The 23979-nt window shown below is 31.0% G+C and overlaps 1 protein-coding gene across 1 annotated transcript; it reads left to right on the top strand.

Moving 5' to 3' along the window:
- Positions 1-209: 209 nt before the first annotated feature.
- LOC130636399 (FERM, ARHGEF and pleckstrin domain-containing protein 1-like) lies at positions 210-23713 on the top strand. The gene is made up of 30 exons (XM_057446106.1): positions 210-539; positions 2596-2700; positions 2988-3030; positions 3119-3194; positions 3554-3598; positions 3867-3919; positions 4590-4663; positions 7671-7717; positions 7817-7993; positions 10667-10727; positions 10799-10896; positions 11226-11294; positions 11709-11783; positions 11963-12575; positions 12994-13288; positions 17313-17706; positions 17923-18007; positions 18434-18535; positions 18665-18749; positions 19120-19229; positions 19497-19568; positions 19645-19713; positions 20528-20617; positions 20774-20926; positions 21302-21407; positions 21734-21969; positions 22522-22629; positions 22895-22954; positions 23066-23154; positions 23438-23713. The coding sequence occupies exons 1-30, from the start codon at positions 426-428 to the stop codon at positions 23517-23519; spliced, it is 3786 nt and encodes a 1261-aa protein (XP_057302089.1). The 5' UTR covers positions 210-425; the 3' UTR covers positions 23520-23713.
- Positions 23714-23979: the final 266 nt, after the last annotated feature.

Genomic DNA, 23979 nt, shown 5'->3' with positions numbered 1-23979 from the left:
AACTAGAACGTAAAATTTTTTAAGTCTTTTTACATTATATCATATGGAAATGTCAAAAACAAAAAAAAAACGACGAGACCGGTGCATAAAAACGTGCACGGCGTCAAATCCGGACCTCCTACGATTATCTCCATTATAGCATGTAAACAATTACCCCCGTAATTTACTGCCTGCCTTTTTGATTAAAATGAAGCTACGGGCTATCTATTTCGCTACTGATTTGTAAACAATTGACCTGATGATCATTTGCCGGGAAGTGAGGAGTGGAAAAACATGACGCTCAGATGAATAATAATCTCAGTTAATTCAAATGTCTTGTCTTCACTGATATGCTATAGCTATATTATAAATAATACATTGCTAAACGTTTATAACGTGGACAAATCCTTTTGATTTATGCGATAAAAAAAGGTTGGCAGATAGCAATGAACGGAGATCTGAATGGCACAAAAAGTCCCAAACCTGCACATCGTTCTTCACTTAAAGGACGAATGCAAGTGGCTCTTTTAGATGATACTGTTGTTGCCTTTGATGTCGAGGTAAGTCCCAACAGCAATTATATTGTAGAGTTTTCTTGCCTAAATATTTACATAAAAATGTGTTTGTTTGATGGGGTATCAAGTTTAATTCAAAAAATGCAAACACGATTATTTTTTTATTTTACTGGCTACCTTACATTATTTCTCTCTCAGTGTGTTTTTTTTCTTCTTTGTTACAAAAGATAATTATTTACCACAACCAGCTAGCTAACAGTAATAGTTATAGCCAGCTATTAAAGAACAATCATTTTTTTCATTTTCCAATTAATATTTAATGCATGTTTGTTTTGTAAGCGGGCATAATACATAAGCAAACCTTGCATTTGTTATGAGTTATCTGTTCAGTAAAGCAAGAGCTATAATAGGTCTAAAATTAAAGTTAGCTAGTTTAAATTTTAAACCATGTTATTCTTTTTTTATTTTTTTTGGTCTGATCTTTTTTTAATTGACAGTTTTTAACATTGTTGAAAACAAAAAGGTTTTTAAAAAAGTATTTAATTTTGAAAGAAAATATGAAAGTTTTTCTTTTTTTTAAAAAAAATGTTTTTAGAATTGAAATTTTTTCTTAGTTTGCATTCTTTAAATGATAAAACTAGTTTGCCAGGTATACCGTAATATAAACGTAATGTCTATATATGTCAGCCAACCGAATAACCTACAAGTGAAGCCTTAATCTCTAGCAGTCCTAAAAATTGCAGAAAAACCACATGTACCTCCAAAACCCATATGCACTACATGTCAGGTACAATCCTAAGGCCTAATAGTTTTAAAAGTACGTAAAAACTTTTTGAGTGAAACAAACTTCAGTTTTAAGTTTTTATATAAGCCTCATTTGTAGAATGCTGAATTCCATATTATTCACATTTAGCAATGTTATCTTTATTTCAAAAAATGCTGATGTATGTATTTTTCCTGCCATTTTTAACACTGCTTGTTTTATAGGCTTTCTTTTAGTTTGACTGGCTGCTTGGCATATAGGCACTATTTGATATAAAATAAAACAAATCAGTATGTATGGACCAATGATTCAGCATAACACACTTGTGTAGACAATTGCCATAACTATCAAATATAAATTGGCGCAACACAACTTTATTTGTAGAAATTATGTAAAAGAAATTTTTACAAGGTTAAAAACTCACAAAATTGGTATTTCAAAGAATTTTGCATTGACTAATTATTATGAATCCATGATGTGAAAAAATTTGTGTGCATTATTTTTTTCAATTCTAATTATTTTTTATCTTATACAACTGGCAAGAAGATAAAAAAAAATATTATTTTATGTTGTGTTTCTCTTGCTGGAGTGGTTTTCTTGATCGGTCCAGGTTTATTTTGCTGTTACATACACAGTTAGTTGGCTTTAAAGATCTGACATAATGCATGAATAATAATCTTTAACCCACATTTAAGGCACCAGCACAACATGATTAAGTTTTCTGGCTATTTTAACCCTTCACAATGTTGTAACGAGCTATTTTCTCACAATATAAGCCATCACAATGTTGGTGACTACCTGGTAAATTCTTAACAACATCATTGTCCGTAGTTTTTATAAAAATTGTTAAAAAATCATAATTTATCTTTTTTTTTTGAAAAAAAAGAGTGTGGACTCCAACATACTTTGTAATTTGTTTGTTAGGCTGTTGGAAAGCAATATTTTCACTAAAAATAAAATTATCTGTCATACAAACTGAAGTTTTTAATTAGAAAAACAAATTTATATGCAATAAAAAACGTCCCCAGTGCTTAGCAAAATGCTCTTTTCAGATTTTTTTTTCTTTTTGGCAAGAGTCACACAAACTTGTATATAAGTCCAAGATTGTCTTGTGTCATATACCTGCTTATGACAAGAGTAAAGATATAAAGGTTGGGTTGGACAGCTGATATGTTGTTTTCTTATAAATAAAATCAAGGTAATTTACAGAATAGCCTAAAATTTGAGAATCTTTTAAAATTCTGTCTTTTGTTGTTGCATTTTTGGAAATCCATAAAATGAATCCTCAGTTCCCAGTCATAACTAACATGGTGCTATTCTAATGTCTGATTTTTTCAGCCAAAATTGAAAGGCGAAGAGCTGTACAAAAAAGTCAATGCTCATCTTAACCTAGATGAAGCAGAATATTTCGGCCTGCTCTATATCGATGAAGATGAAAATCAAGTAAGTTCTTTAATATGTTTTAAAAAACTGCAAGGCTGGTGAGTAAACTTCTTACTTCCACAAGTAACTGGCTATTGCATGATTTCAAATGTTTCTCTTGCACTTTCTCTTATACGAATACTGTGGGAAATGATTTAGCATGCATAGAACATATTATGTACATTTTACTTCCAATGTTTAAAATAAGTATTAGAAATATTATATCATATATGGCTTGTAATAATAATATAATAGTTTAACGTAAAACAATGCCCTTCACAATCAAGTCTGTTTATATTCACTTACAGTGCTGGCTAGATCACTTAAAACCTATCGTGAAACAAGTCAAAGGTATTTGCAACACTTATCTTCCATATTTACATGTGTATATCATTTAAAAGAGACCAATGTGAAAGTATCAGCTTTCTGTATGTTTTAGAACCATCAAAAGTCACCTTTAAGTTTCGTGTTATGTTTTATACTCCTGACCCTAACAGTTTGCAAGAATACACAAGGTAAGTACATATGGGGTTGTACTTTAAAGATTTAAAACAGTTTACAAGTTTTCTCAAAATGCTGCAAAACATCTTCCGTGTGGTTCTGAAAGTTTGAAAAAAAAAACAACAGACGTTTTTGTTAAAAGTGCCTATAAAATTTTTAGATGTTTGTTATACATAATTTGTAAATACGGTTGAATGTAAGTAAAATTTAGACAATGGTTTGTGTAGAAAAATATTCATTCAAGTCTGTAATATTATGAGTAATTCATTGAACATGATTTAATAAATACTTTTTCAAATAGAAACCGAATTATAAACCGACAAGCACTGATACTTAAGTGTTTTAAAAAAAATCTTACTGTTTTTGCTCATAGGTATTTGTTCACGCTTCAAGTAAGGCGAGATCTACTTGATGGAAGGTAAAAAAAATATCATATTTTAAGATGAGTTTTTTTCAAAATATGTACATATTATTTTTATTGGTAATGTGGATGGCTAGCGTGTAATCAGAAAAATGCATTTTTAAGTTTGAATTGGATTGAAATAAATTTTAACATCACACCTTACGTATTTTTACATGTAAATTTAATTGAATCAAATTTTAACAACACACACCTTGCAGTATTCTTAAGTACCACCTACATTAATGATACAATTCATCAACTTAAGCATTTTCCCCCTTTTTAGACTGCATTGCTCCGAAGACACTGGTGCACTTTTAGCTTCATATATTGTTCAAGGTACCATGTTATTTTTAGCTCTCTAAACAAACCATTGTTGTTGTTGTTAGTGTCAGCACAATTGTATTCCAACTGTGCTGAACTACATGTTCTAACATTTTGAAATGTTTTTGTATTTACCCTTTTTTGTTGTAACATATTTTTTCCAGATCTATCACATTTAAAAATAGCTGCCTCACAGCTGCCAACATTTACAAGGGTTGAGGCTTTCTTAAGCTATATATTGTAAACAAACACTTGAAACCATTCTGAATTGTACTTTGTTAAGTTTTTTTCTGTATGCCTGATAAGTCTAGACGTCAGCAATATATTACCACAAATCCCCCCTCTGTGGTTATTAAAAGTTTAAACATACAAGTTTTCGTAGTATTAGGAAAGGACCTTTTTGATTTTAGAATGCTTTGTAATTAGTTCATTAATTATTTTTATCATTTGTGTCCAATTAAACTTCTATGTTCTTTTTATTCTTTTGTTTATTTTTCTTTACAAAGGAGAATACGGTGTTTCTTATGAAATAATTTAGAACTTTGATATTAAAATTATTCACATCATCGCTAAAACTAATAATTAGACATTACAATTGCCCAAATCTTAATATTAAAAAAGTAATAAAAATTTGAATATCCAAAGATGAAAATTGGTGAACAAATCATTTCGACTTTAACTTCAGGAGAACTTGGTGATCATGATCCTATGGTACATAAAGTTGGTTACTTGGCTGGATTTCAATTTGTGCCAAATCAGGTATATCTTCTGTGTATTGTTTAAAAAATATTAATGTTGATTTAAAAGAAGCTTGTTTGGTTTTTACAAGCTCGTGAGCTTGTATTAAAATGCAAATGTGTCCTACAAGAATGGAAATTTTTGCCTTTCTGAGCACCGACACGGGAGTCGTCGTGTGTTCGAATCTCATCTTGGTAACTATTTTTACTTTTTTTTTCTTTTTTCTTTTTTAAAAAGATAAGACAAGTGTTCAAAACACTTCTTTAACTAACTAGGAAATAAAGGTGTTTCCACCAAACTTTTTAAAAGTGAATGTAGGCAGAATTAACTGAATTAATGAATTTCGCAAATTTTGGGGTTTGTGGGTTTGTGGTCTTTCTTCTTCCTGTCAGTCGGTTCACCCAAGACGGACCCATCGAAAATTAAAAGTTCAAGGAATTTTCCGTTCAGAAAGGTCTCACAAATCAATTTTGAAAAATAAGTGTGTAACAAATATTATTGCGTATCTGAATAGTAAAATATGTCGTGTCTAACTTCGTAACAAAAATCTCAATTTGATAGACAGCTTTTTGTAAACTTTATTCGCGAGGTTGTTTGCGTATATCATACGTCTTGTTTGATTTTGTAAAAGGTTTAAGTTGAGTGAATTTGCACTGTGGAATATTGTAAAATGTGCATTAAATGGTATTAACCAACCACACACGTTTATTTTAGTGTAAAATAATTTTAAGTGAAAAGCTTACTTTCAGACTTACGACAAAAAATTAGGATAACTTTTTTTTGTAATGATAATAAAAATATCAATACTGATCATAAAAATATTTTTTCAGTATTATCATAGTGATTCTCCAGCAGGCATTTGAAAAATGTTCTTGTATAAAAGAAATGTACAAACCTCCCTGATACTTATCCAATACTTATCAGTACGATGTTAATAAAATTTTCTGTATAATTTTTCAGATAAAGAAAGAAATTTAAAATGGTTATAGCCTTTCTGTAATATTTCTATTAATGTGATATAAAATCAGCTTCCACCAAGCATATAGGCACTCCACCAAGCATATAGGCACTTGACCCTGCATGTACTCCACAAGTATATAAAAGGCTTTGGGGAAAATCCTGTGACCTGTAAGACCACGACACCTTTATTTGGATACCTTTTAATCAAGAATTAACAATTATGCATAATTTTGTGTGTTCTATTTACTTTTCCCTCTTTTAATGTGGAGAAAATCAACAAAGACAGTATCTTTTAAGTGGATACTTCAATCTTTTCTGGATAATAGCATATTCAGTTTCGAAGGGTGCTCTTTTGTGGAGTGAAGGGATGTTCAAGTTATTCACACCATTCCTTTTGGTTTAAATCTGGTATGAAATTGTAAAATCACAGCCCAGAAGGACATTATAAATCATTTTTCAGATTATTACCCTATTTAAAAACCTTAATTAGGAAGTAATTTATTTCATTGTGTTGAATGAACTGTGGGAACAGCATGTAATATACATTCTTATTTTTTGTAAGTGTTGAGACAATTTTAAAAGTATTGTTGAGTTCACTAGCCAATTAAAATTGATGAATGTCTTTCAAACAAAAAAACATTGACTTAATATAATACTTTGTACGATCCAAAACTGTTACTTTTTATGACTAGATAATACAATGTTTTATTTAATATCCCATATGCGTATCATGATGGAGATAATAATTATAATTTTGTTTATGTAAATTGACTTTAAACATGTGTTTTGTTTGTAAACAATGTTTATTTAGCCTCTCTATTGGATGAATACTAGATTAAAATAACTCCTTATCAGAGAAATACCAAACAAAGGCTTTTTAAAATCTGTCATTAAAGTTTGATTTGTTTTTTGCCTTTCTAACCAATAGAACTAATTTGATCCAGTTAATTATTGATCAATATCTTGATATTTTTTTGCTCCCTTTTATTAAAAGTTGTTAGTTTATCTGACCAGTATTTTTATAGAACTAAGGAAAACTAAAGAGTCGTCTTCATTACACAAAATCTGTTTGGTATATTGGCCATTTAAAAGCGAACCATTAAGATTTTTTTTAAGATTTTCCTGCCTGATGCAAAGCAAAGGTAAAGATTAATAGAAACAACAAATTAAAACAAATTATAAGAAACAGTAAAACATTAAAAAAGAAACAAATGTTTGAGACAGGCAAATTTTTAAGTTATCTGAATGTTCAAAAACTTCTTGGGTAAATATTAAAGGAAAAAGAATAAATTTTTATCGTTTTCAAGATCCATAAACTTTTACGTGTGCTGCAGATATAACCATGGTATCTTCTAATGGTAGCTAGCTAAAAGGTAAAACACCAGGGTACACAATGTTTTTAAGGAACAGTTACTTTATTTTCTTACATAAATAATCTACCATAGAATTTTCTTGATTTCATAAATCACTTAATTGCGTTAGGTCGTCTGACTTTTTTATCCTGTTAGGAAAACAGTACCATCCAATTTTAAACACAGTCAATTGGTAATTTTTATTTAGAAGTGATTTAAGATTAATCTTAATATTTAATCTATATTTGTCATTAATGTCGTAGCACAAAGCTAGTGCTTATTATAACATTTATTCCAAAGGGGCACAGGGCAACCCTTCAAACAAAAGTAACAAACAAACAAGTACAAGTTACAATCGATTTTGCATGTTGTTATTGGTAACAAATGTTGCGAATTCAAGTAAAAACCGACCTAAGAGACACAAATAATCTTCCTTTTTTTAATTTAATAAAAAGTGGCCGTTTTTGCATTGCTGGATCTAAAGATATTTAAAATTATCCCTTACCTTAAATGAATTTACATATTAACCAAATTAGTATGCAGATAATACATATATGCATTGCTAACTGTGATTATTGATATAAACGAGTCTTCATTTCCAACTTATTCTTTTTTATAAGGTGACTTCAGGCACACTGCATCCTGCACCCTTCTACTTAACATTTTTTACTATTGTTATTTGATTGTGTTAACTTACTGAAAAAGTTCTTGTTTAGACTCCAGACATTGAACAAAAAATAGTTGATTATCACAGATCTCACAGGTATTTTGCGTTTTTGTCACAAAATTCAGACGTTATCTAATTTGTTTCTAATTTGTTTTCAGAGCAATGTCTTTAGGAGCTTATTTATCCAATATTTAGAGGAGAAAGCCCAGCTGAATCTGACCACAACATGCTCGAAATTGCTCGTAAACTGGAGATGTATGGTATCACTCTTTATCCTGCAGAGGACAGCGATGGTGTACACTTGAGTTTAGCTGTATTTAATATGGGAATCCTCGTGTTTCAAGATAAACATAAAATAAACACCTTTTCATGGTACAAAGAATTTTTTGTCACACATCTGTTCATATTCAGTTTACTTGATTTGTTTGTCTGACCTTTCTTTCTTTGATTATTCGAAATTTGAAGTGCAACAAATAGAGTCAAGTAATAAAAATGATAAGATCTTTTTTTATGTAAGTCAATTATATTTGGGCATTCATTGACTGATATAATAATTTCTTTGTTATATATTATATTAAGGGTTTATTCACGTATGTGTGTTTTAATTTTTGAATTTTAGGATAGCAGAACACTTTTTAACTAAAATTATAATTCTTGTCCGAAAAATGACAAGAATAGGATATGGCATCGTTTTTGAAAAGCTTTAGTTTGTGTACAACTGCACATATAATTTTGGGACTATCGTAACAAAATTCGGTATCGCTTTTTTAAAGCAATTTTTTTAAAAATTTGCTTGCTCCATAAAAAGGCAGTTACCACAGGGATTTTTAAATAATGTCTTATAAACTGTAACCTGACCAACTCTTACAAAATATGTATAACTTGGATTAGCAAGCTAAATTTTGGTATTTTAACCTAAGTTACAGTAAGCATATTTCTGTATAAAAAAATTAAGCATATGTTACTGTGCAGAAGCCATTTCTACAAACATTTTTTTCACAAAGGCAGATAAAAATAATATATTATCTTTGTCTGTCGTTGTGAAAAAAGAAAATGTTGTATTTTCCATTCACCCTTTTTTACAAAAAAATGAAAATTTAGGCCTCTTTTTCTTTGATTTTACCTTCTTTTTATTTGTCACATGAAAATCCATAACACAATGTCCTCCATTGTTTAAATCTGTGTTAATTTTACTTGGAAACAACCCCTGCTAAATACTCAACATTATTAATTCTGTGGTTAAAAAATTATCACAGAAAAATTAAGGAGACTTAACAGCAAATGGAAAGCTAGAATAATAACTAATAAGTTAAAGCAAGATCTATTTGTTCAGCACCTAACCAACGCAAAGTCTTTTATGTAACTAAGATCTTTTTTTATGTAAGTCAATTATATTTGGGCATTCATTGACTGATATAATAATTTCTTTGTTATATATTATATTAAGGGTTTATTCACGTATGTGTGTTTTAATTTTTGAATTTTAGGATAGCAGAACACTTTTTAACTAAAATTATAATTCTTGTCCGAAAAATGACAAGAATAGGATATGGCATCGTTTTTGAAAAGCTTTAGTTTGTGTACAACTGCACATATAATTTTGGGACTATCGTAACAAAATTCGGTATCGCTTTTTTAAAGCAATTTTTTTAAAAATTTGCTTGCTCCATAAAAAGGCAGTTACCACAGGGATTTTTAAATAATGTCTTATAAACTGTAACCTGACCAACTCTTACAAAATATGTATAACTTGGATTAGCAAGCTAAATTTTGGTATTTTAACCTAAGTTACAGTAAGCATATTTTTGTATAAAAAAATTAAGCATATGTTACTGTGCAGAAGCCATTTCTACAAACATTTTTTTCACAATGGCAGATAAAAATAATATATTATCTTTGTCTGTCGTTGTGAAAAAAGAAAATGTTGTATTTTCCATTCACCCTTTTTTACAAAAAAATGAAAATTTAGGCCTCTTTTTCTTTGATTTTACCTTCTTTTTATTTGTCACATGAAAATCCATAACACAATGTCCTCCATTGTTTAAATCTGTGTTAATTTTACTTGGAAACAACCCCTGCTAAATACTCAACATTATTAATTCTGTGGTTAAAAAATTATCACAGAAAAATTAAGGAGACTTAACAGCAAATGGAAAGCTAGAATAATAACTAATAAGTTAAAGCAAGATCTATTTGTTCAGCACCTAACCAACGCAAAGTCTTTTATGTAACTTGGCCTATAAAATTTTATCTTGCAAATATTTCGGTCAGCTCATAAATAATTAACTGAAAATCACATTTAAATTTCTGACTTGTGAATACTGCCAACCATTTAATACAGAAACTAATTATGAGCAGGGCTATTTCAATTAGGTGTTTTTATGCACATAAGGATTTGTGCACGATAGGTTAACATTCACATTGGTGTACTCAAATAGTCTGCATAATTTTTTAACTCTCCCAGGTCATAACAAAAAATAGCTTCAATCATTAGTGCTTTTTTTTCGCAACTTTAACTTTAATTTATTATGTAACTTTTATTTTATACACAAAATGAGCAAAAGTGAAAAAATATTCTCTACACTTATTTAATAACCTTATGTAAAAACTGAAACATAAAAAATTTTATTATCAATGACATAGATAAGCGAACCACAAATTTCTTTCCGTTTTTAATTTAAAATTATTATACTTGTAATTCTACATTAGTGTCCACTGTTTGTCATTTCGTGAACGATATAAGATGTCACTGTGCATGCAATTCATTTAGACCTGATGACATTGATTAATTAAAAAGTCATTCATTGACAAACAGAAGAACATTGTCAATACTACGTGTACTTGCTAAGAATGTACTTTAAGAACTTGCAATTCTTCTGCATTGTGCTTACATAATAAATCAAAACTTGGTGATGTCTGCTTGCAGCCCAGATGTTATTAACAGGCATATTTCATTGAATGGATATATTATTGTTTTTTATTTCTAATAATTTACAAAGCATAAGCATTATTTAAACTATAATCGAAAATTATATTTGTTTTCAGGGCTAATGTTAGAAAATTGACGTTCAAAAAGAAAAAGTTTTTACTTAAACTGCACCATGGCGTAAGTAAAACGTTTGACATATAAATCGCCTAGCTAGTTACTAGTTAAAAACATTTGTTTTTGTTTCTTAGGCTGGTGAAGATGGCTTGTTAGTTGCCTTTGAAATGAAGAGTAGGAATGCAGCAAAAGCATTTTGGAAAGTTTGTGTCAACCATCATGTGTTCTTTAGGTAAGTTTAGCTTGTGTTAGGTCCCATAATTTATGTGTGTACTAAGTTACGCAGCTTTCGCGGTAAAATCACAAATTTTCCAATACCATTTAGAAAAAGTACCTTGAAGAAAATCACAAAAAAATTAACAAGTTCTTTTTATTATGTTAATTTCTAAAAGAGATTGACAAATTTATTACGAAAAAATTAGTACTATTTTTAATGTCTTTCCTTCCCTGTTTTTCTAATTTTTTTATTGTTATCGATCCTATAAAAATGTGTTCAAATTTTAGAACAGTTTATGTTTCTGTTGTAATTAGTATCAATGTTTCATTGATTTTTTTTTTCAGGCAAAAGTCTGCCAGTACTCTTAAAAAAGGAAAGTCGTCATTCAGAAGAGGTTCCAAATATAGATACAGGTTTGTATTTGATGACTTTGAACAAACAGAAACAAAAAACTGTGATAAAGTGAATTATGAGATTTTTCGTTCAGCTTGTAAACAGCAGCAACAATAAATTTAAAAAAAAATAAAGTTTTTTTCTTTAATACCAAAAGTAGTTTTTTGGTGTTAAAAATTATTTCCTTGTTACATATAAGATTTGTATGTCTCGGAATAAAAAAGGGAATCTTTCTATGATGTGGGCTATTACATTTTAAAGGTACCATGAGCACTGTAAGCCTCTAGTGTTAATGATTTCAAAGGCTTGTGGTTTCAAAACAATATACTTTTGTAAACAAACTTCATGCCTTCTTAAACTCCATTATAGACTTTTTTTTGATTTTCGTCCTTTAGGTGTACTTCTCTTTAATCAATTTCTTTTACTGTCATTAGTGGGCGTACACAAAGAGAAATTTCTGAAGAAGCTGCAACAAGAATTGGAGTGTCACCTGACATGGACAATGATAAGTATGAACATTTAGATTGGACAGGGGGTTTATTTTGTTATTTTAAACTTAAAACTTAAAATAACATCAACCTATTGAGGTAACATGATTGCTATTGGTAGTTTATTGTATTGAAATAGAAAATATTTTGAAAAATTTGTCCTGTTTTTGCATATAAACCTAATGCCCAATTTTCTTTAGGACTGGATCTGAAAAAGCTAAATATCAACCTCCTTCAATTTCATCACAACCAGATAGTCCTCAAAGTTCTGGTCCTCTACGATACACCAGTCGTCAAGTATCCGAAGATGAAGGTAGCTTCAGCATCTCAAGTGAGGCATATGGCTACAAAAGGGATGAATATAGACCAGAACTTGAGGAGGACAATATCATAACTGCAAACATGACACAACAAAACGTTATAACAATTAGACACCAAGATACTGTAGACTCTGTAGGTAACGATAGCTTTCTGCAAGCTGAAAAAACACTATTGCCACCCTCGTACAATGAGGTTGTTGATGTTGAACCAGTTATTCAGCAAGAGGCATCCCATGAACTTGAGACATTGCCAACTTCTTCATCTTTTGAATTCGATTACTCACCATATACAATAGGCGACTCCTTTAAAGCAGAAAGTTTGCTTTATGAAACAGACGATGCAAGTATAAATATAGATGAAACCAACACAGACCTCGATACACCAACATATAATTTTGACACTTCTCTCACGAATGGTGTTGGTGATGGAGATGATCTTTCCCTGGATGCCACAGTTCATGTTACCAGTACAGATCGTGAAATTGAAGATGAGGTTTGAAATATTACTTGTTTTTTCACTGCAAATCTAAGAAGGGAAAACCACAGAGCTATTTACTACTTTATGTATTTTGTATATCTTGTTAAGCAAAATAATAATGCAGATTGATTTGCAAATAAGGGAAACTTAGCCTTTATTTAAGGCTGGGAAAATCAGATTTTAATGCTCTATTTTAAAATTGGCAGCACATAAATTCATGGTATTAAATGTCTTTGGTCTACAACCACCTTTTTTTTACAAGGAAAACAAGTTTTATTGAGTGAGAGATGTGATTTATGATGGATCTTTAAAAAAGTGATTACTGTGATCATGTTATCAACAACAAAAAAACATTCAGAAAAGGGAATGAGCAGAATGTAAAACTGATGATAAAGATTTTCAATGAAAATAACTGTTAGAATTTTATGTTTAGGTCGAATCCATGTTCCAAAGAATTAACTCTGAATATGGTGGCATAACAAGTGGCTGGCAGTATAATATTTCTTCTATTACCACAGAAGGATTAAAAAGTGATGATGAAAATGCTGAACATAGTGACACAGAGGATAAAATAGCTACTGGAGTTCCCAATGTTTCAGAATCTACAGAAGTCGATGCTGATGAAGCTCGGAAGATGGAGGTCATCCAGGAAGAAAAAAGTGAGTTGCAATCCGATAAAACTGAAGCAGACGAAGAAACAGAAGCTCAGCTACGTGAAAAAGTTAAAGGTGACCAGAATTTTTTTTATTTTTTTATTGTGCTTACTTCCTCTGGTGTTTTTATGTTTTTAGTTGTTATAATTAAAAAAAACTCTTGTTTTGCATCCACTTTATTTATTATGAACAGATTAAAAGATTTTATTTTTGAAAAGATTGAAACCACTAAAAAATACTTTCCAAATTTAATCATCTTTGTTCATCGAATTTATTCATTATTTTCACTACACATCTTCACAATTTAGACTTAAAGGTACACAGAATTGTGAGGAGAAAAAATAATATTTTTGTTAAGCTAAAAGTTATGCTTTAAAATAGTGTTTTTTTGGAGAATAAATAATTTCAATGTTATCGAGGCGTATACCTTAAAAAAATTTTTGAATAAAAAAAGAATGCCAAATTTGTGCCAAAATTTTTCCAAATAAAAATAATAACTCACCTATGTCATTGTTATGTGCTTTTAAGTGCCATAATCAAAAGTATACTCAGTGATTTTTATGTCTTCTAGTTTTTATTAAAATATAAAAAAAGCTAATAAATAGAAAAATACAAATAAATAGAAAAGATAAAAATTATTCCCCACAGGAATAAGTCTTATCCCTAACTGATAAAAATACATTACTTTTATCTTCCTCTTCAGTTAAAGATCAAAAACGCATTTTAGTCTTTTAGCTAAATGTTCATACTCAGTGTTAACTATAGGGTCATGCATAAACAGTATCCCTAGGTAGGATAGAAAGGGAATAACCAAATTCTATATGTTTTTAGATAGGGGGAAGGGGTATGAATCACCCAGAACATTCCTCTTGGTTTTTCTTTATTTTGTTTTAAGATGCAATAAAAGATAAATTATCTAAAGGTACATTGCAATTCACAATTATAATTTATAGGTGGTTTTGAATAAATGTGAAACTGTTTTATAACATAAAAAAAGCAGTCAGGATAGGGTTAAAGAAGGGCGGAGGGAGGGGGGAGTTGTTTCATATGTCCCACTAGAGTAGGGATTTTCAGCTTTCTGACAAACTAAGACAAGTAAAGGCAACACTTTTTTAGGTGATGTGGTTTATTTTTGACCAAGTTGAGTATTTCTTGTTAAAATCTGTATGTTGTGACTGCTCAAGCTAACGTACACTATGAAATTCTAATAATTTCTCTCATACCCATATGTTGTGGTGCAAAAATGTTGTGGTACAGATATTTTTATCAACTTTGTTGCAATAGGTGAATTCTCATTAATTATTTCACTGCCTAGCAAGTTGCAACTCGTCTCTATAACAATAGCCACTGTGTGTGCATTGAAATAGGCTGCACACAGCTTAGTTCTGCCTCCCTCCTCAAGAAAAAAAGATAATAGGCGTACCTTTGGATTTTTCCATTAGTCAACAACTAACATAACTTATAATTTAAGATACACCCAAGTAATATGTAAATTTAAATATAACACTATAAACTAATTAGAAAGAAAGAACCAAGTGTCTAATTGAGACCTTTTCTTCTCTTTGTAGGCCTCAATTATCTTGAATTTCAAGGAGAAATTGCAGTAAATTAACTTATGTGGCAATGGTTTACGAACACTTTGTGTTTACTAAAAGTTGGACGGGATAAATTTCGAAATTGTAAGGTCGAGGAAAAGGTCTCAGTCAAGACACAAACAAACCAAGAAGAATGCAGATATCTGTTAAAAGACTAAAGCGTATTATATATTTTAATTCCACCAACAATGTAGTGTTTTCAATTATGTTTAACGAAAATGTTACATATTCTTTGTGCTGTAATTTTATGTATGCAAAGGCATTAGATGAACTAGTAGAACCAATCAGGTGCCTTTCCTCATGTAATTAATTCCTTATAGTGATGGCTTTAACTTTATTGCAGTTATATGCTATTGACACGACTATTTTGCACCTTATAAAATCCTTAAGTTAACTGTTGTGATTTTTCAGCTGTCTTGAAATCTTAATTCATAAGTTTTGTTCACAGTTATATTACATGTGTTATTATTCATTATATTTTTATGCATTTTTTAATATTATTTTTTCTATATTTTTTTAAAAATCTAGTTTATTTTTACAGACTTTATGCTTCATTTAGTTATTCGTTATCACCACCGAGGTCGCTATCCAGAGAACTTGATAGTTCATAATTTAAATAGTATTTCAAGGTTTTTTGCTAAAACAGGATAAAATTCTGTCCCATAAGTTTCTTTGAGGTCTTTTGCATTATGTTTGTTATGTGCGTTAGCTGCAGCTATAGAATCAATTCATGTTCCTTTCCACTTTTTTTGCGAGTTTAATATAACCACAAGTGGTCAATAATCCTTTTAAAGCTTACCACGAAAGAAAAAACTTAATTTCGAATAAAAAAGCATGAAAAGTTGTCTAGGAATTTGTATATATTTTTCGAAATGCCTGATTGTTTTTTAGGAAATTAGACTTGAAGTTTCACTAAATGTATGACGTCACAAATAAGCTCCGTTTACTTTGGCGTTTTGACATTTTTTACATAAATTTCCGTTTTTAGTTACTATTATTATGCTCCATAGCAAAATATACATGTTTTAGAACTTGTCCATGACATCATAATTTCGCATAATTAGTGCAACTTTCAAGACAAATTATCTTCAGAACCAATGAAGATTTTTCGAAAAAATAAAAAGATTTCTAGATAACTTTCAAGATCTTTCATATGAGCCAAACATGTTTTTTGCAGGAGGTAACCTTCAAGGATTAAAAAAAAAAATGATAGTTGCATATTTAATTTCAATATTTCTTTTTAAACAACGACAGAAGCTAAATATTTTCCCTTTTTGTCATGCATTTCAAAACAATTTTTCATCTTGATAAACAGATTTATACCACCTAAATATATAGTATATAGCTGCTTTGTTTTTAAATTAAAATATAAAGATATATATTTCAAATTATCTCTATATAAATCTTATGAATGCTATTTTTCCATGCATATGATATATTATATATATATTATTTTTCCCTGTATCTTGATAAGTTACAAACATTTTTATAAATCAAAGGGTATTTCATTGGTTTACAATGATATTTTATTGAAAAAGTCCCAAGCATGCTTTAGCCCATGCAAATTCAAATATATTTATCCTAATGGTAGATAATATAACCAGATGGTTAAAAAAGAAACAAAGAGTTAAAAAAGTTTCCTTGAAAATTGATATTTCGACCTTACATTCAAAAGGCCATCATCAGAATATATATATTTCTACAGTAAAACGTTTAAGAAATGATAAAATTCGTTGATAATGTTTAAGCTTCTGGTTATGTTATTTACCATCAAGTTATTTGCTCGAACCGATATTTTTGGATATTTGTCCTAATTTGTCAAATCGAAAAGATTTAATAAAATTCCCTGCAATACTTAATAAGATCACATAAATTTGTTGTTAATGAAAGTTTATTTTGGAATATTTTTTTCACAAAAAACATTCCTTTTAAGTATGGAAAAAATGCATCGGTCAATACTATTAGCTGCCAGCAGCGACTTGGAGTCGTCACACATCAGAATTTTTAGTTCACCTAACCGATATCTTGTTAAACAAAGCGAGAACATAGCAGGCTTTATTATATTTGGATATTTTAGTTTTTTAAGAAAAATTTGATTAACTCGAGATTTTGCAGAACAAATCAGCCCTGGTAACTGGATCTTGTAAGATCATGCCTATAACACTATACCTTAAATACTCGAGTAAAAATAATTTTTAAAACACACTCTTTAATAAATACCTTTTTCCAATGAACACCCAGGTTTATCTGTCTAAATAATCAGTTGCTTATAATAGTTTTTTTGTTGTTTAATTTTATTTTAATTTATATTTATGTTATACATTAAAATTAAAGTAATCTTAATATTATTTCTTTTACTGTTACAGCAATCATTAATAGACACCTAGGGCAGTCATTTACAGCACCCTACTTATACTGGTACTTGGTACAGGCAAAACTGTTGCACACATTTTGTAGAAATTTTTATTACTTCATGAAAAATATCTTGTTTACATTTTTTGCAGCGTTATACCTCCAGAACTGTCCTACAACGCATGCATATGATTCTGATTCTGATGCATCTGCCATTACAGTTGACGATGAAGGGAGCGCTTTCGAAGACGACTTGTCTCTTCCCCGCAGTTCCAGTAGTAGTATTAGTAGCATGCACAAACGTGAAGGATATATGAAAAAATTTAAAGAGTCTGGGCTGATTTATAATATTGCAAAAGAAATTCTGTTGACTGAAAGAACGTATGTGAAAGATTTGGAAGTACTGACCGTGTCATTTCGAAGCTTGGTTGAGCAAGATGGCGCCATGCCCGAACATTTACTTAAATTGCTGTATGATAATATCGATCCGCTTTATGATTTCCATTGCTCTTTACTAGCAGAGTTGGAGGAGCGCATTAGTTTATGGTAAAAAAATTTCATAGTTTTATGGAAATAGTCGTGTTAAGAAAAAGCTTATGAAACTATTCGTAAGTCGCTGTCAGATTTATTCAGTTTGTTTACCGGCACAACTTCTAAGAGCACGTGATTGTGTGTCTTTCAGGAGTAACCATTTTAATGTTGTCACTTCACCTTTTGCATGTGTAACTCTTTTTTTAAACTTGTCATTGCCTAATTTTTTAGGGAAAATGTCTCGACAGCAGAATCAACTCGTGATAGTGTTCAAAAAATTGGAGACATTATGCATCGAAATATGAGACATATTAAGGTACATATACAATTAAAATTTTCTTATATATTGTATACCTGTCGGAAAAACCATCAATTGAATAATTTATGACATTCTAGCATTATTATTTACTAAACAAAACTTTACGCTACTTTTACTCTTGTGTCGATTTTATTTGTGATCAATTTCATGTTGATTCCAACCAATCAAATCGTTCATAAATTAATTTTATATACCTGATTGGTTAAAATACTCTAAAATATTTAGTTACACAAATCTTTTTTGGATATCAATTACATTGACCATATTTTGTGTAGCACACCTCTATCTACAATAACAAATTTAAATCGGATTCTGATTGCAGACAATTCACTGTACCTTGTTTTGTAAGAAATCAGTATCTTAAACAATTATAATAATCATTTCTCTAGGTTTATCCATTTTTAATTTTTTCTTCTTCTTTAGTTGTATACAAGTTACATTAAAAAACATGGTAATATATTGCTTGAACTGGAAGCTGAGACAAAAAGATCAAAAAGCTTTGAAAAACTTTACAAAGAATTTGAAGTAAGATTTATTAAGTTTAAAAGATGTTCTGTTGCTTTCAACAAAATATATATAAACTCAGTGCCTTTGCAATCTATTCCTTTTTATGTTCCATTTTTTCTGTTGTTATAATGTTCTTACATTTTTTAGATGGGGAAAGTGTGTTATCTTTCATTAAACTCCTTCTTATTGAAGCCAGTACAAAGATTGCTCTACTATCGATCCATTTTAGAACGTAACTAGATATTTTTTTCCCACCGTAATATTTTCATACATAACTCTTTTTAATTGTCATTAAAAGGCTTCATTTCCAATTGATTGCATTTTCTACTATTGCGAAATTTTAGCTCTATTGTCGATTTTCTTTGTGACGTATAGAAAAAAAAGAACTCTGTAAAAATTAGCGAATACTAATTTCTTTGACCGACAAATGTGAAAAATGCTAGCCTTATGAAAAAGCTTAACTATTAAGGAAAAATGGGGTGAATTAATAAAGAACATTGTTCTCTCGGTGCTTAAACGATTTGCCAAATGTAATAACCATTATTATTGTTACAAAGTGGGATGTAATATTTATGAGTGCTCGATTATCCACACGTTTTTAGGGTTGAGAACGCATTATGGTAAAGATCATACAGACGCGATAGATGCAAAAGTTGCACATGAAGAGGTGGTAGAGGCGTGCAAACAAGTAGAAGGCAGCATGAAAAACTTGGTATGAAATTAATATTTTAGTTTGACTGGTTAACTTGGTATAAAATTATTATTTTAGTGTGAGTCATAAACTGGTATGAAAACAATATTTAAGTTTGACTGGTGAACTTGGTGTAAAATTAATATTTTAGTAAAAAAAGAATGCCACCAAGCAGTCAATAAAAATATTTCAAAATAAAAAAACACTTTAAACACAACCTTTTATTTGACTCACAAGAAGCTTATCTTTTAACTTCAGTCAGTGGTTAAACTTACTATTCTCTTAAAGGAAAATCTTCACAAGTTAGTTGAACTTGAACGCGACCTTGTTGGTGTGGAAGATCTGGTTCATCCACAACGGGTAAGTAAAAAGACAAATTCTATTAAGATCGCAGTGGTGTAAGGTAATCTTATAGTGAATCTGATTTCTTTTCTAGGTGTTTTTACGTGAAGGTTGTCTTCATAAAATTTGCAGAAAAGGTCCACAGCCAAGAATGTTTTTCCTGGTAAAACCTTTCACATTTGCATTATTGATGTCGTATGAAGCGTTCAATTTTAAATCTAAAGTTGAAAGTCTTCCTAATTCAACCTTTTTTCTATTAGAGTTCTAACCGGAAAACTAATTTTAATCTCACAACACCGTCAGTGTTTATCCCATTTAGATGTTTAAGTAGCAAAAAGCCTAGGCATCGAATTTTTTGGAGATTATGGTGGACATTAAACGTACCAAAACAGTGTATTTTGAAAGTACCTCAGTAAAAAATCGTTATCATAAATTAGAATTCGTTATTTGCTTTACTTTTCCCATCGTGGGATTGAAGCTAGAAAGGAAGAGGGGTTTACTTAAGAGGCGGGCGTATTAGAGAGGGTGGGTTGCGAAGGTATATTTTCAAGGCAAGAAAATTAGATTAGTGCTATTGTTAACGAAAAAACTCTTGGAATTACCATGCGTAAAAAGCATAAAAACGCAAGTAGGTTTAACACAAATCTGTTTGTACAACTTTAAACTTTATGTATTCAAAATTGTTGTAATAGCCTACTCCCACCTTATGTTTATGCTTTTAAAATATTGGAAAAAGTAGAGGCGGTTTACTAGGGAGGTGGGAATAATAGAGATACGGGAATAGAGTAAATACGGTGTCGTTTTTTTCTTTAATTTTAATCGGTGCAAAAATAATTACACCCCTCTTGTGCTTAAAGTTTTTCAAAACTCTTCGTATTTGTTTTTTGTAACAAGCCTATTAATCCTAATACATTATAGTTTTTAATAAAGATAAGGACGAGAAAAATTGACGCTTTTAGTTTGTTTTTTTGTTTTAGCTGTCAGATATCCTGCTTTACACCAGTCAAGGTGTGACAGCAACAAATCAATTCCGAGCACGTGCCCAGATTCCTTTAAGATCAATGAAGGTAAATGAATAATGATGTTGTTACGTTTGACCAATTGCTCTCTTGCCTTTTTTTTGTTAATACACTGTCGTTTTTGTCCCGATAAACTTGAGAGGGATTCTGTTCTTTTCCAATCAAATATTTTACAAAGTCATATATCCGATAATTTTTTGTTAGATTGAAGAGGGTGGCGTTGACCTGCATGGTTTGTATGCGTTTACTGTTGTGGGTCCTGGGGCCAAATCCTTTGTCGTCGCTGCTAGTTCGCCGGAAGAACGATCTAAGTGGATTGAAGATATGCAGAAGGCCATTGACGAGGCAATAAAAACAGTAAGATATAAAACACTATAATGTTTTCGTTAAACTAAAAATCAGGAAAAATTGGCAGGAGAATCAGGTGACCTTAGTAATTTCTTTTCGCGAAAAATCAGTGAGTAGTTTTATTGTTGATAAAGTGTTGGTCTAAGGCGTCAGCCCTAGAAAAGCTGTCACTGGAAACCAGGAAGTTTAAAGAGAATCCCGCTTTGTCCGAAAATTTAGTTAACATTTCGGACGAAGCAGACATATTGGTACTTTGATGCAAATTAAATCTACTACAATCATATGACACAGACGGCTAATTTTGCCACAAGTGATTGCACCCACCTTTAAAGAAGATTTGTATACCGTGTCTGTTTATAACTGTGTGTTTCATTTCGTTTTTAGACAATCTGCAGTAGATGTCAGTCAAATAAAACCGAGTTCATATTATATGTGGGCCAAGATAATTCCCACATGTGCTATGCGTGCAAAGCAGATATAACCAAACTTAGTAGGTCTACGGTCTTTACTTTATCACCAAGTCTAAATAGTTGGTCACGAGGCCACGTAGTCACGAGGCATAAAAACACAAAACAATAAGTCTAAGTTTCTTTGCCACATTTTATTTATTTTTGCAATATTTTTTTAACTGAAAATCATGCTGACTTATATTTTTATAATTTTGAAGAAAAGATAGTAAATATATAAAATAAGCTAGCAAAAATATAAACCTTTGTTTCTCGAACCCCCTTTTTTCAGACCCTATTCTCATTTTCGTAATATTTTTCTGAAATTTATACTATCTAATACCTCGTGTTGATATTTTTTTTTGCAAAGGCTCCATGTCTCCTGATGACCGACTGAAGTACTGGCAAACGAATTACCCTCCCCCGCCCGTGATAAAACGCTCCACCTTAGATGGAGATTCTGACGACGAAGGTGCTTACACACTGAGCGAACAGTATTCCTCGTTAGATCGTCGGCATGCTCATTCAAGAACAGTCTCTACACGGAGAGTGTGTTGGCATCGAAATGCAAGTATAAGTATGAAAGATTACGCAATGTCCATGCAGGTGAGGAAACCATTAAATTGAAATTTCTTTCTTGACCTTCATGACATTTTTTCCTCCAATATTACTGATGCTTTTCGTGGTAAACAATATTCTAAAGACACCTTTTTAAAGCAATAGAAAGCTCAAATCCTTTGAAAAAAGCAACTGAAGATATCAGCGCAGCCTGAAGTTGGTAAAAAAAGGAAAAAACAAAAATTACAAAAACAACAGCATATTGCCCAGCTTTGGTAAATTCTTCTGATGCGTGTGTGTGTTTTTTTTGTATTTTAACTTTTTGTCTGAACTTGCCTAGTGTAAAGGTATTACCTTTAGTTTTGTCGTTGTTCTTTTAAAGGTATTAACGGAACCGTTGTGTATTATTCCATAAGGCATCGTTTAACGCTTTAATTTAATTTTTAACATACTCATAGATGGAGTATGTAATACGGGCGCACCTGTGGATGTTTCTACGGCCTACCGACTGTTATTCTTTATAAACTTCAGTTGCACAGTTGCAACTTTAAGTGTAATCAGGTGGATAATAAGTAATGTGAAGTATTCTTGTTTTTGTAGAATAGCATCAGCGGTAGTCTACAACGTAAATTCAAGAACACGAACAAATGGCAGAAGCTGTGGGTCGTGTTCACCAACTTTTGTTTGTACTTCTTCAAAACTTACGAGGTGAGACTTTAACCTACGAGGTGAGACTTTAACCTACAAGGTGAGACTTAAATTACGAGGTGAGACTTAAACTTACGAGGTGAGGCTTAAATTACGAGGTGAGACCTAAACTTACGAGGTGAGGCTTAAACTTACGAGGTGAGACTAAATATTGTGCAGAACAAACCGACCCAATGTTGCCATGACAATGAAAACCGTTACAGACTGTTATATTTCACGTGAACTTTTTTGCCATTTTGGTGTTTGAAAGTTTTTTTTTTAATAGGATGAAGCGCCATTGGCCAGCCTGCCTCTGATTGGTTATAGTATATCCAGACCGACTGAGGTACAACATTTTATTTTCTTGAATATTTTTGTTGCTCCTTTTCATTTTGATTTTTCATCAGTCATATGAAACAAAAAACGCGTGACCGTGTTTCTTTTGTTTATATCCTAGCTTGAAGTTCACGAGGAGCTGGCTTTCAAACTACAATTTAAAACGCATATTTATTACTTCCGTGCGGAAACTGAATACGCGTTCGAAAGGTACAGCTGATTCATTTTTACCATTACTGTCGATTAAAATTAAAGTTGTCTGTTGGTATTACGGAAACTTTTCAAGTGGCTTAAAACTTGTTGAATGTGATGTTAGTTAGGTCTGTATAGTAGTACTGTGGATGTATAGTAGTACTGTGGACATGTCTAGGCCTTTTTGACAGTTCTATAGGACCTCTCGTAAACCGATTTAATACATCATGTCGTATCGATTACGATCACTCGCTATTTTTCAAGATGCTTTTTTACTTATCTGTCTCATTGCTGTTTGTAGATGGATGGAGGTTATTACGAGCGCCACGAAAACCGGCAACCGATCACGTATACATAGTCGTCGAGCTGGATCAACGAGCTAAGATGCTATCACGCGTTTGTAGTATCAGGAGTAAGCGATACGAAATCTCCACCAGCTTAGTGAAAAACGAATGACCAGCAGTGAGTTCTTTCTGCTAATGGAAAATTTAACAGAAAAACAACGATACCATGAACAAAGTCACAAATTTTAAATTTCCTATTTTTTTAAGAAATAAAAAATAGTTTTGTAATTCTTTATATATAATTCTTATATTTCGTTTTTTATGGATTTATAAAACACATTTTAGATTACGTTTTTAGGTTTTTATATGTATAAATTATTTCTGTTGATTTTAAGGGGATTTGTGTACTGTGACAGGGTTTTGTAAGACTCATCCATATATTGCCATGAATATGATGCGTATATGTGTGTGTAATCATTGATATACGGACCATGTACGTATTCTTATGTGCAGTTATGTAGCAAGCAAGTGGGGTGAGGGTGGGGGCGTTGGCTTTGTC

Source organism: Hydractinia symbiolongicarpus, chromosome 3 (assembly GCF_029227915.1).
Source record: "Hydractinia symbiolongicarpus strain clone_291-10 chromosome 3, HSymV2.1, whole genome shotgun sequence".
Classification (NCBI taxonomy): domain Eukaryota; kingdom Metazoa; phylum Cnidaria; class Hydrozoa; order Anthoathecata; family Hydractiniidae; genus Hydractinia; species Hydractinia symbiolongicarpus.
Note: the sequence above shows the minus strand (reverse complement) of the source record. Positions and strands in the feature narration are given on the sequence as shown.

Bases quoted from the DNA above. Each gene is read 5' to 3' on its own strand.
- LOC130636399 (XM_057446106.1), top strand. From the start codon at position 426: ATGAACGGAGATCTGAATGGCACAAAAAGTCCCAAACCTGCACATCGT. The intron at 4,664-7,670 runs GTATATCTTCTG...GTTCTTGTTTAG, and splicing joins TTCAATTTGTGCCAAATCAG to ACTCCAGACATTGAACAAAA. The intron at 19,714-20,527 runs GTAAAACCTTTC...TTTTTGTTTTAG, and splicing joins AGCCAAGAATGTTTTTCCTG to CTGTCAGATATCCTGCTTTA.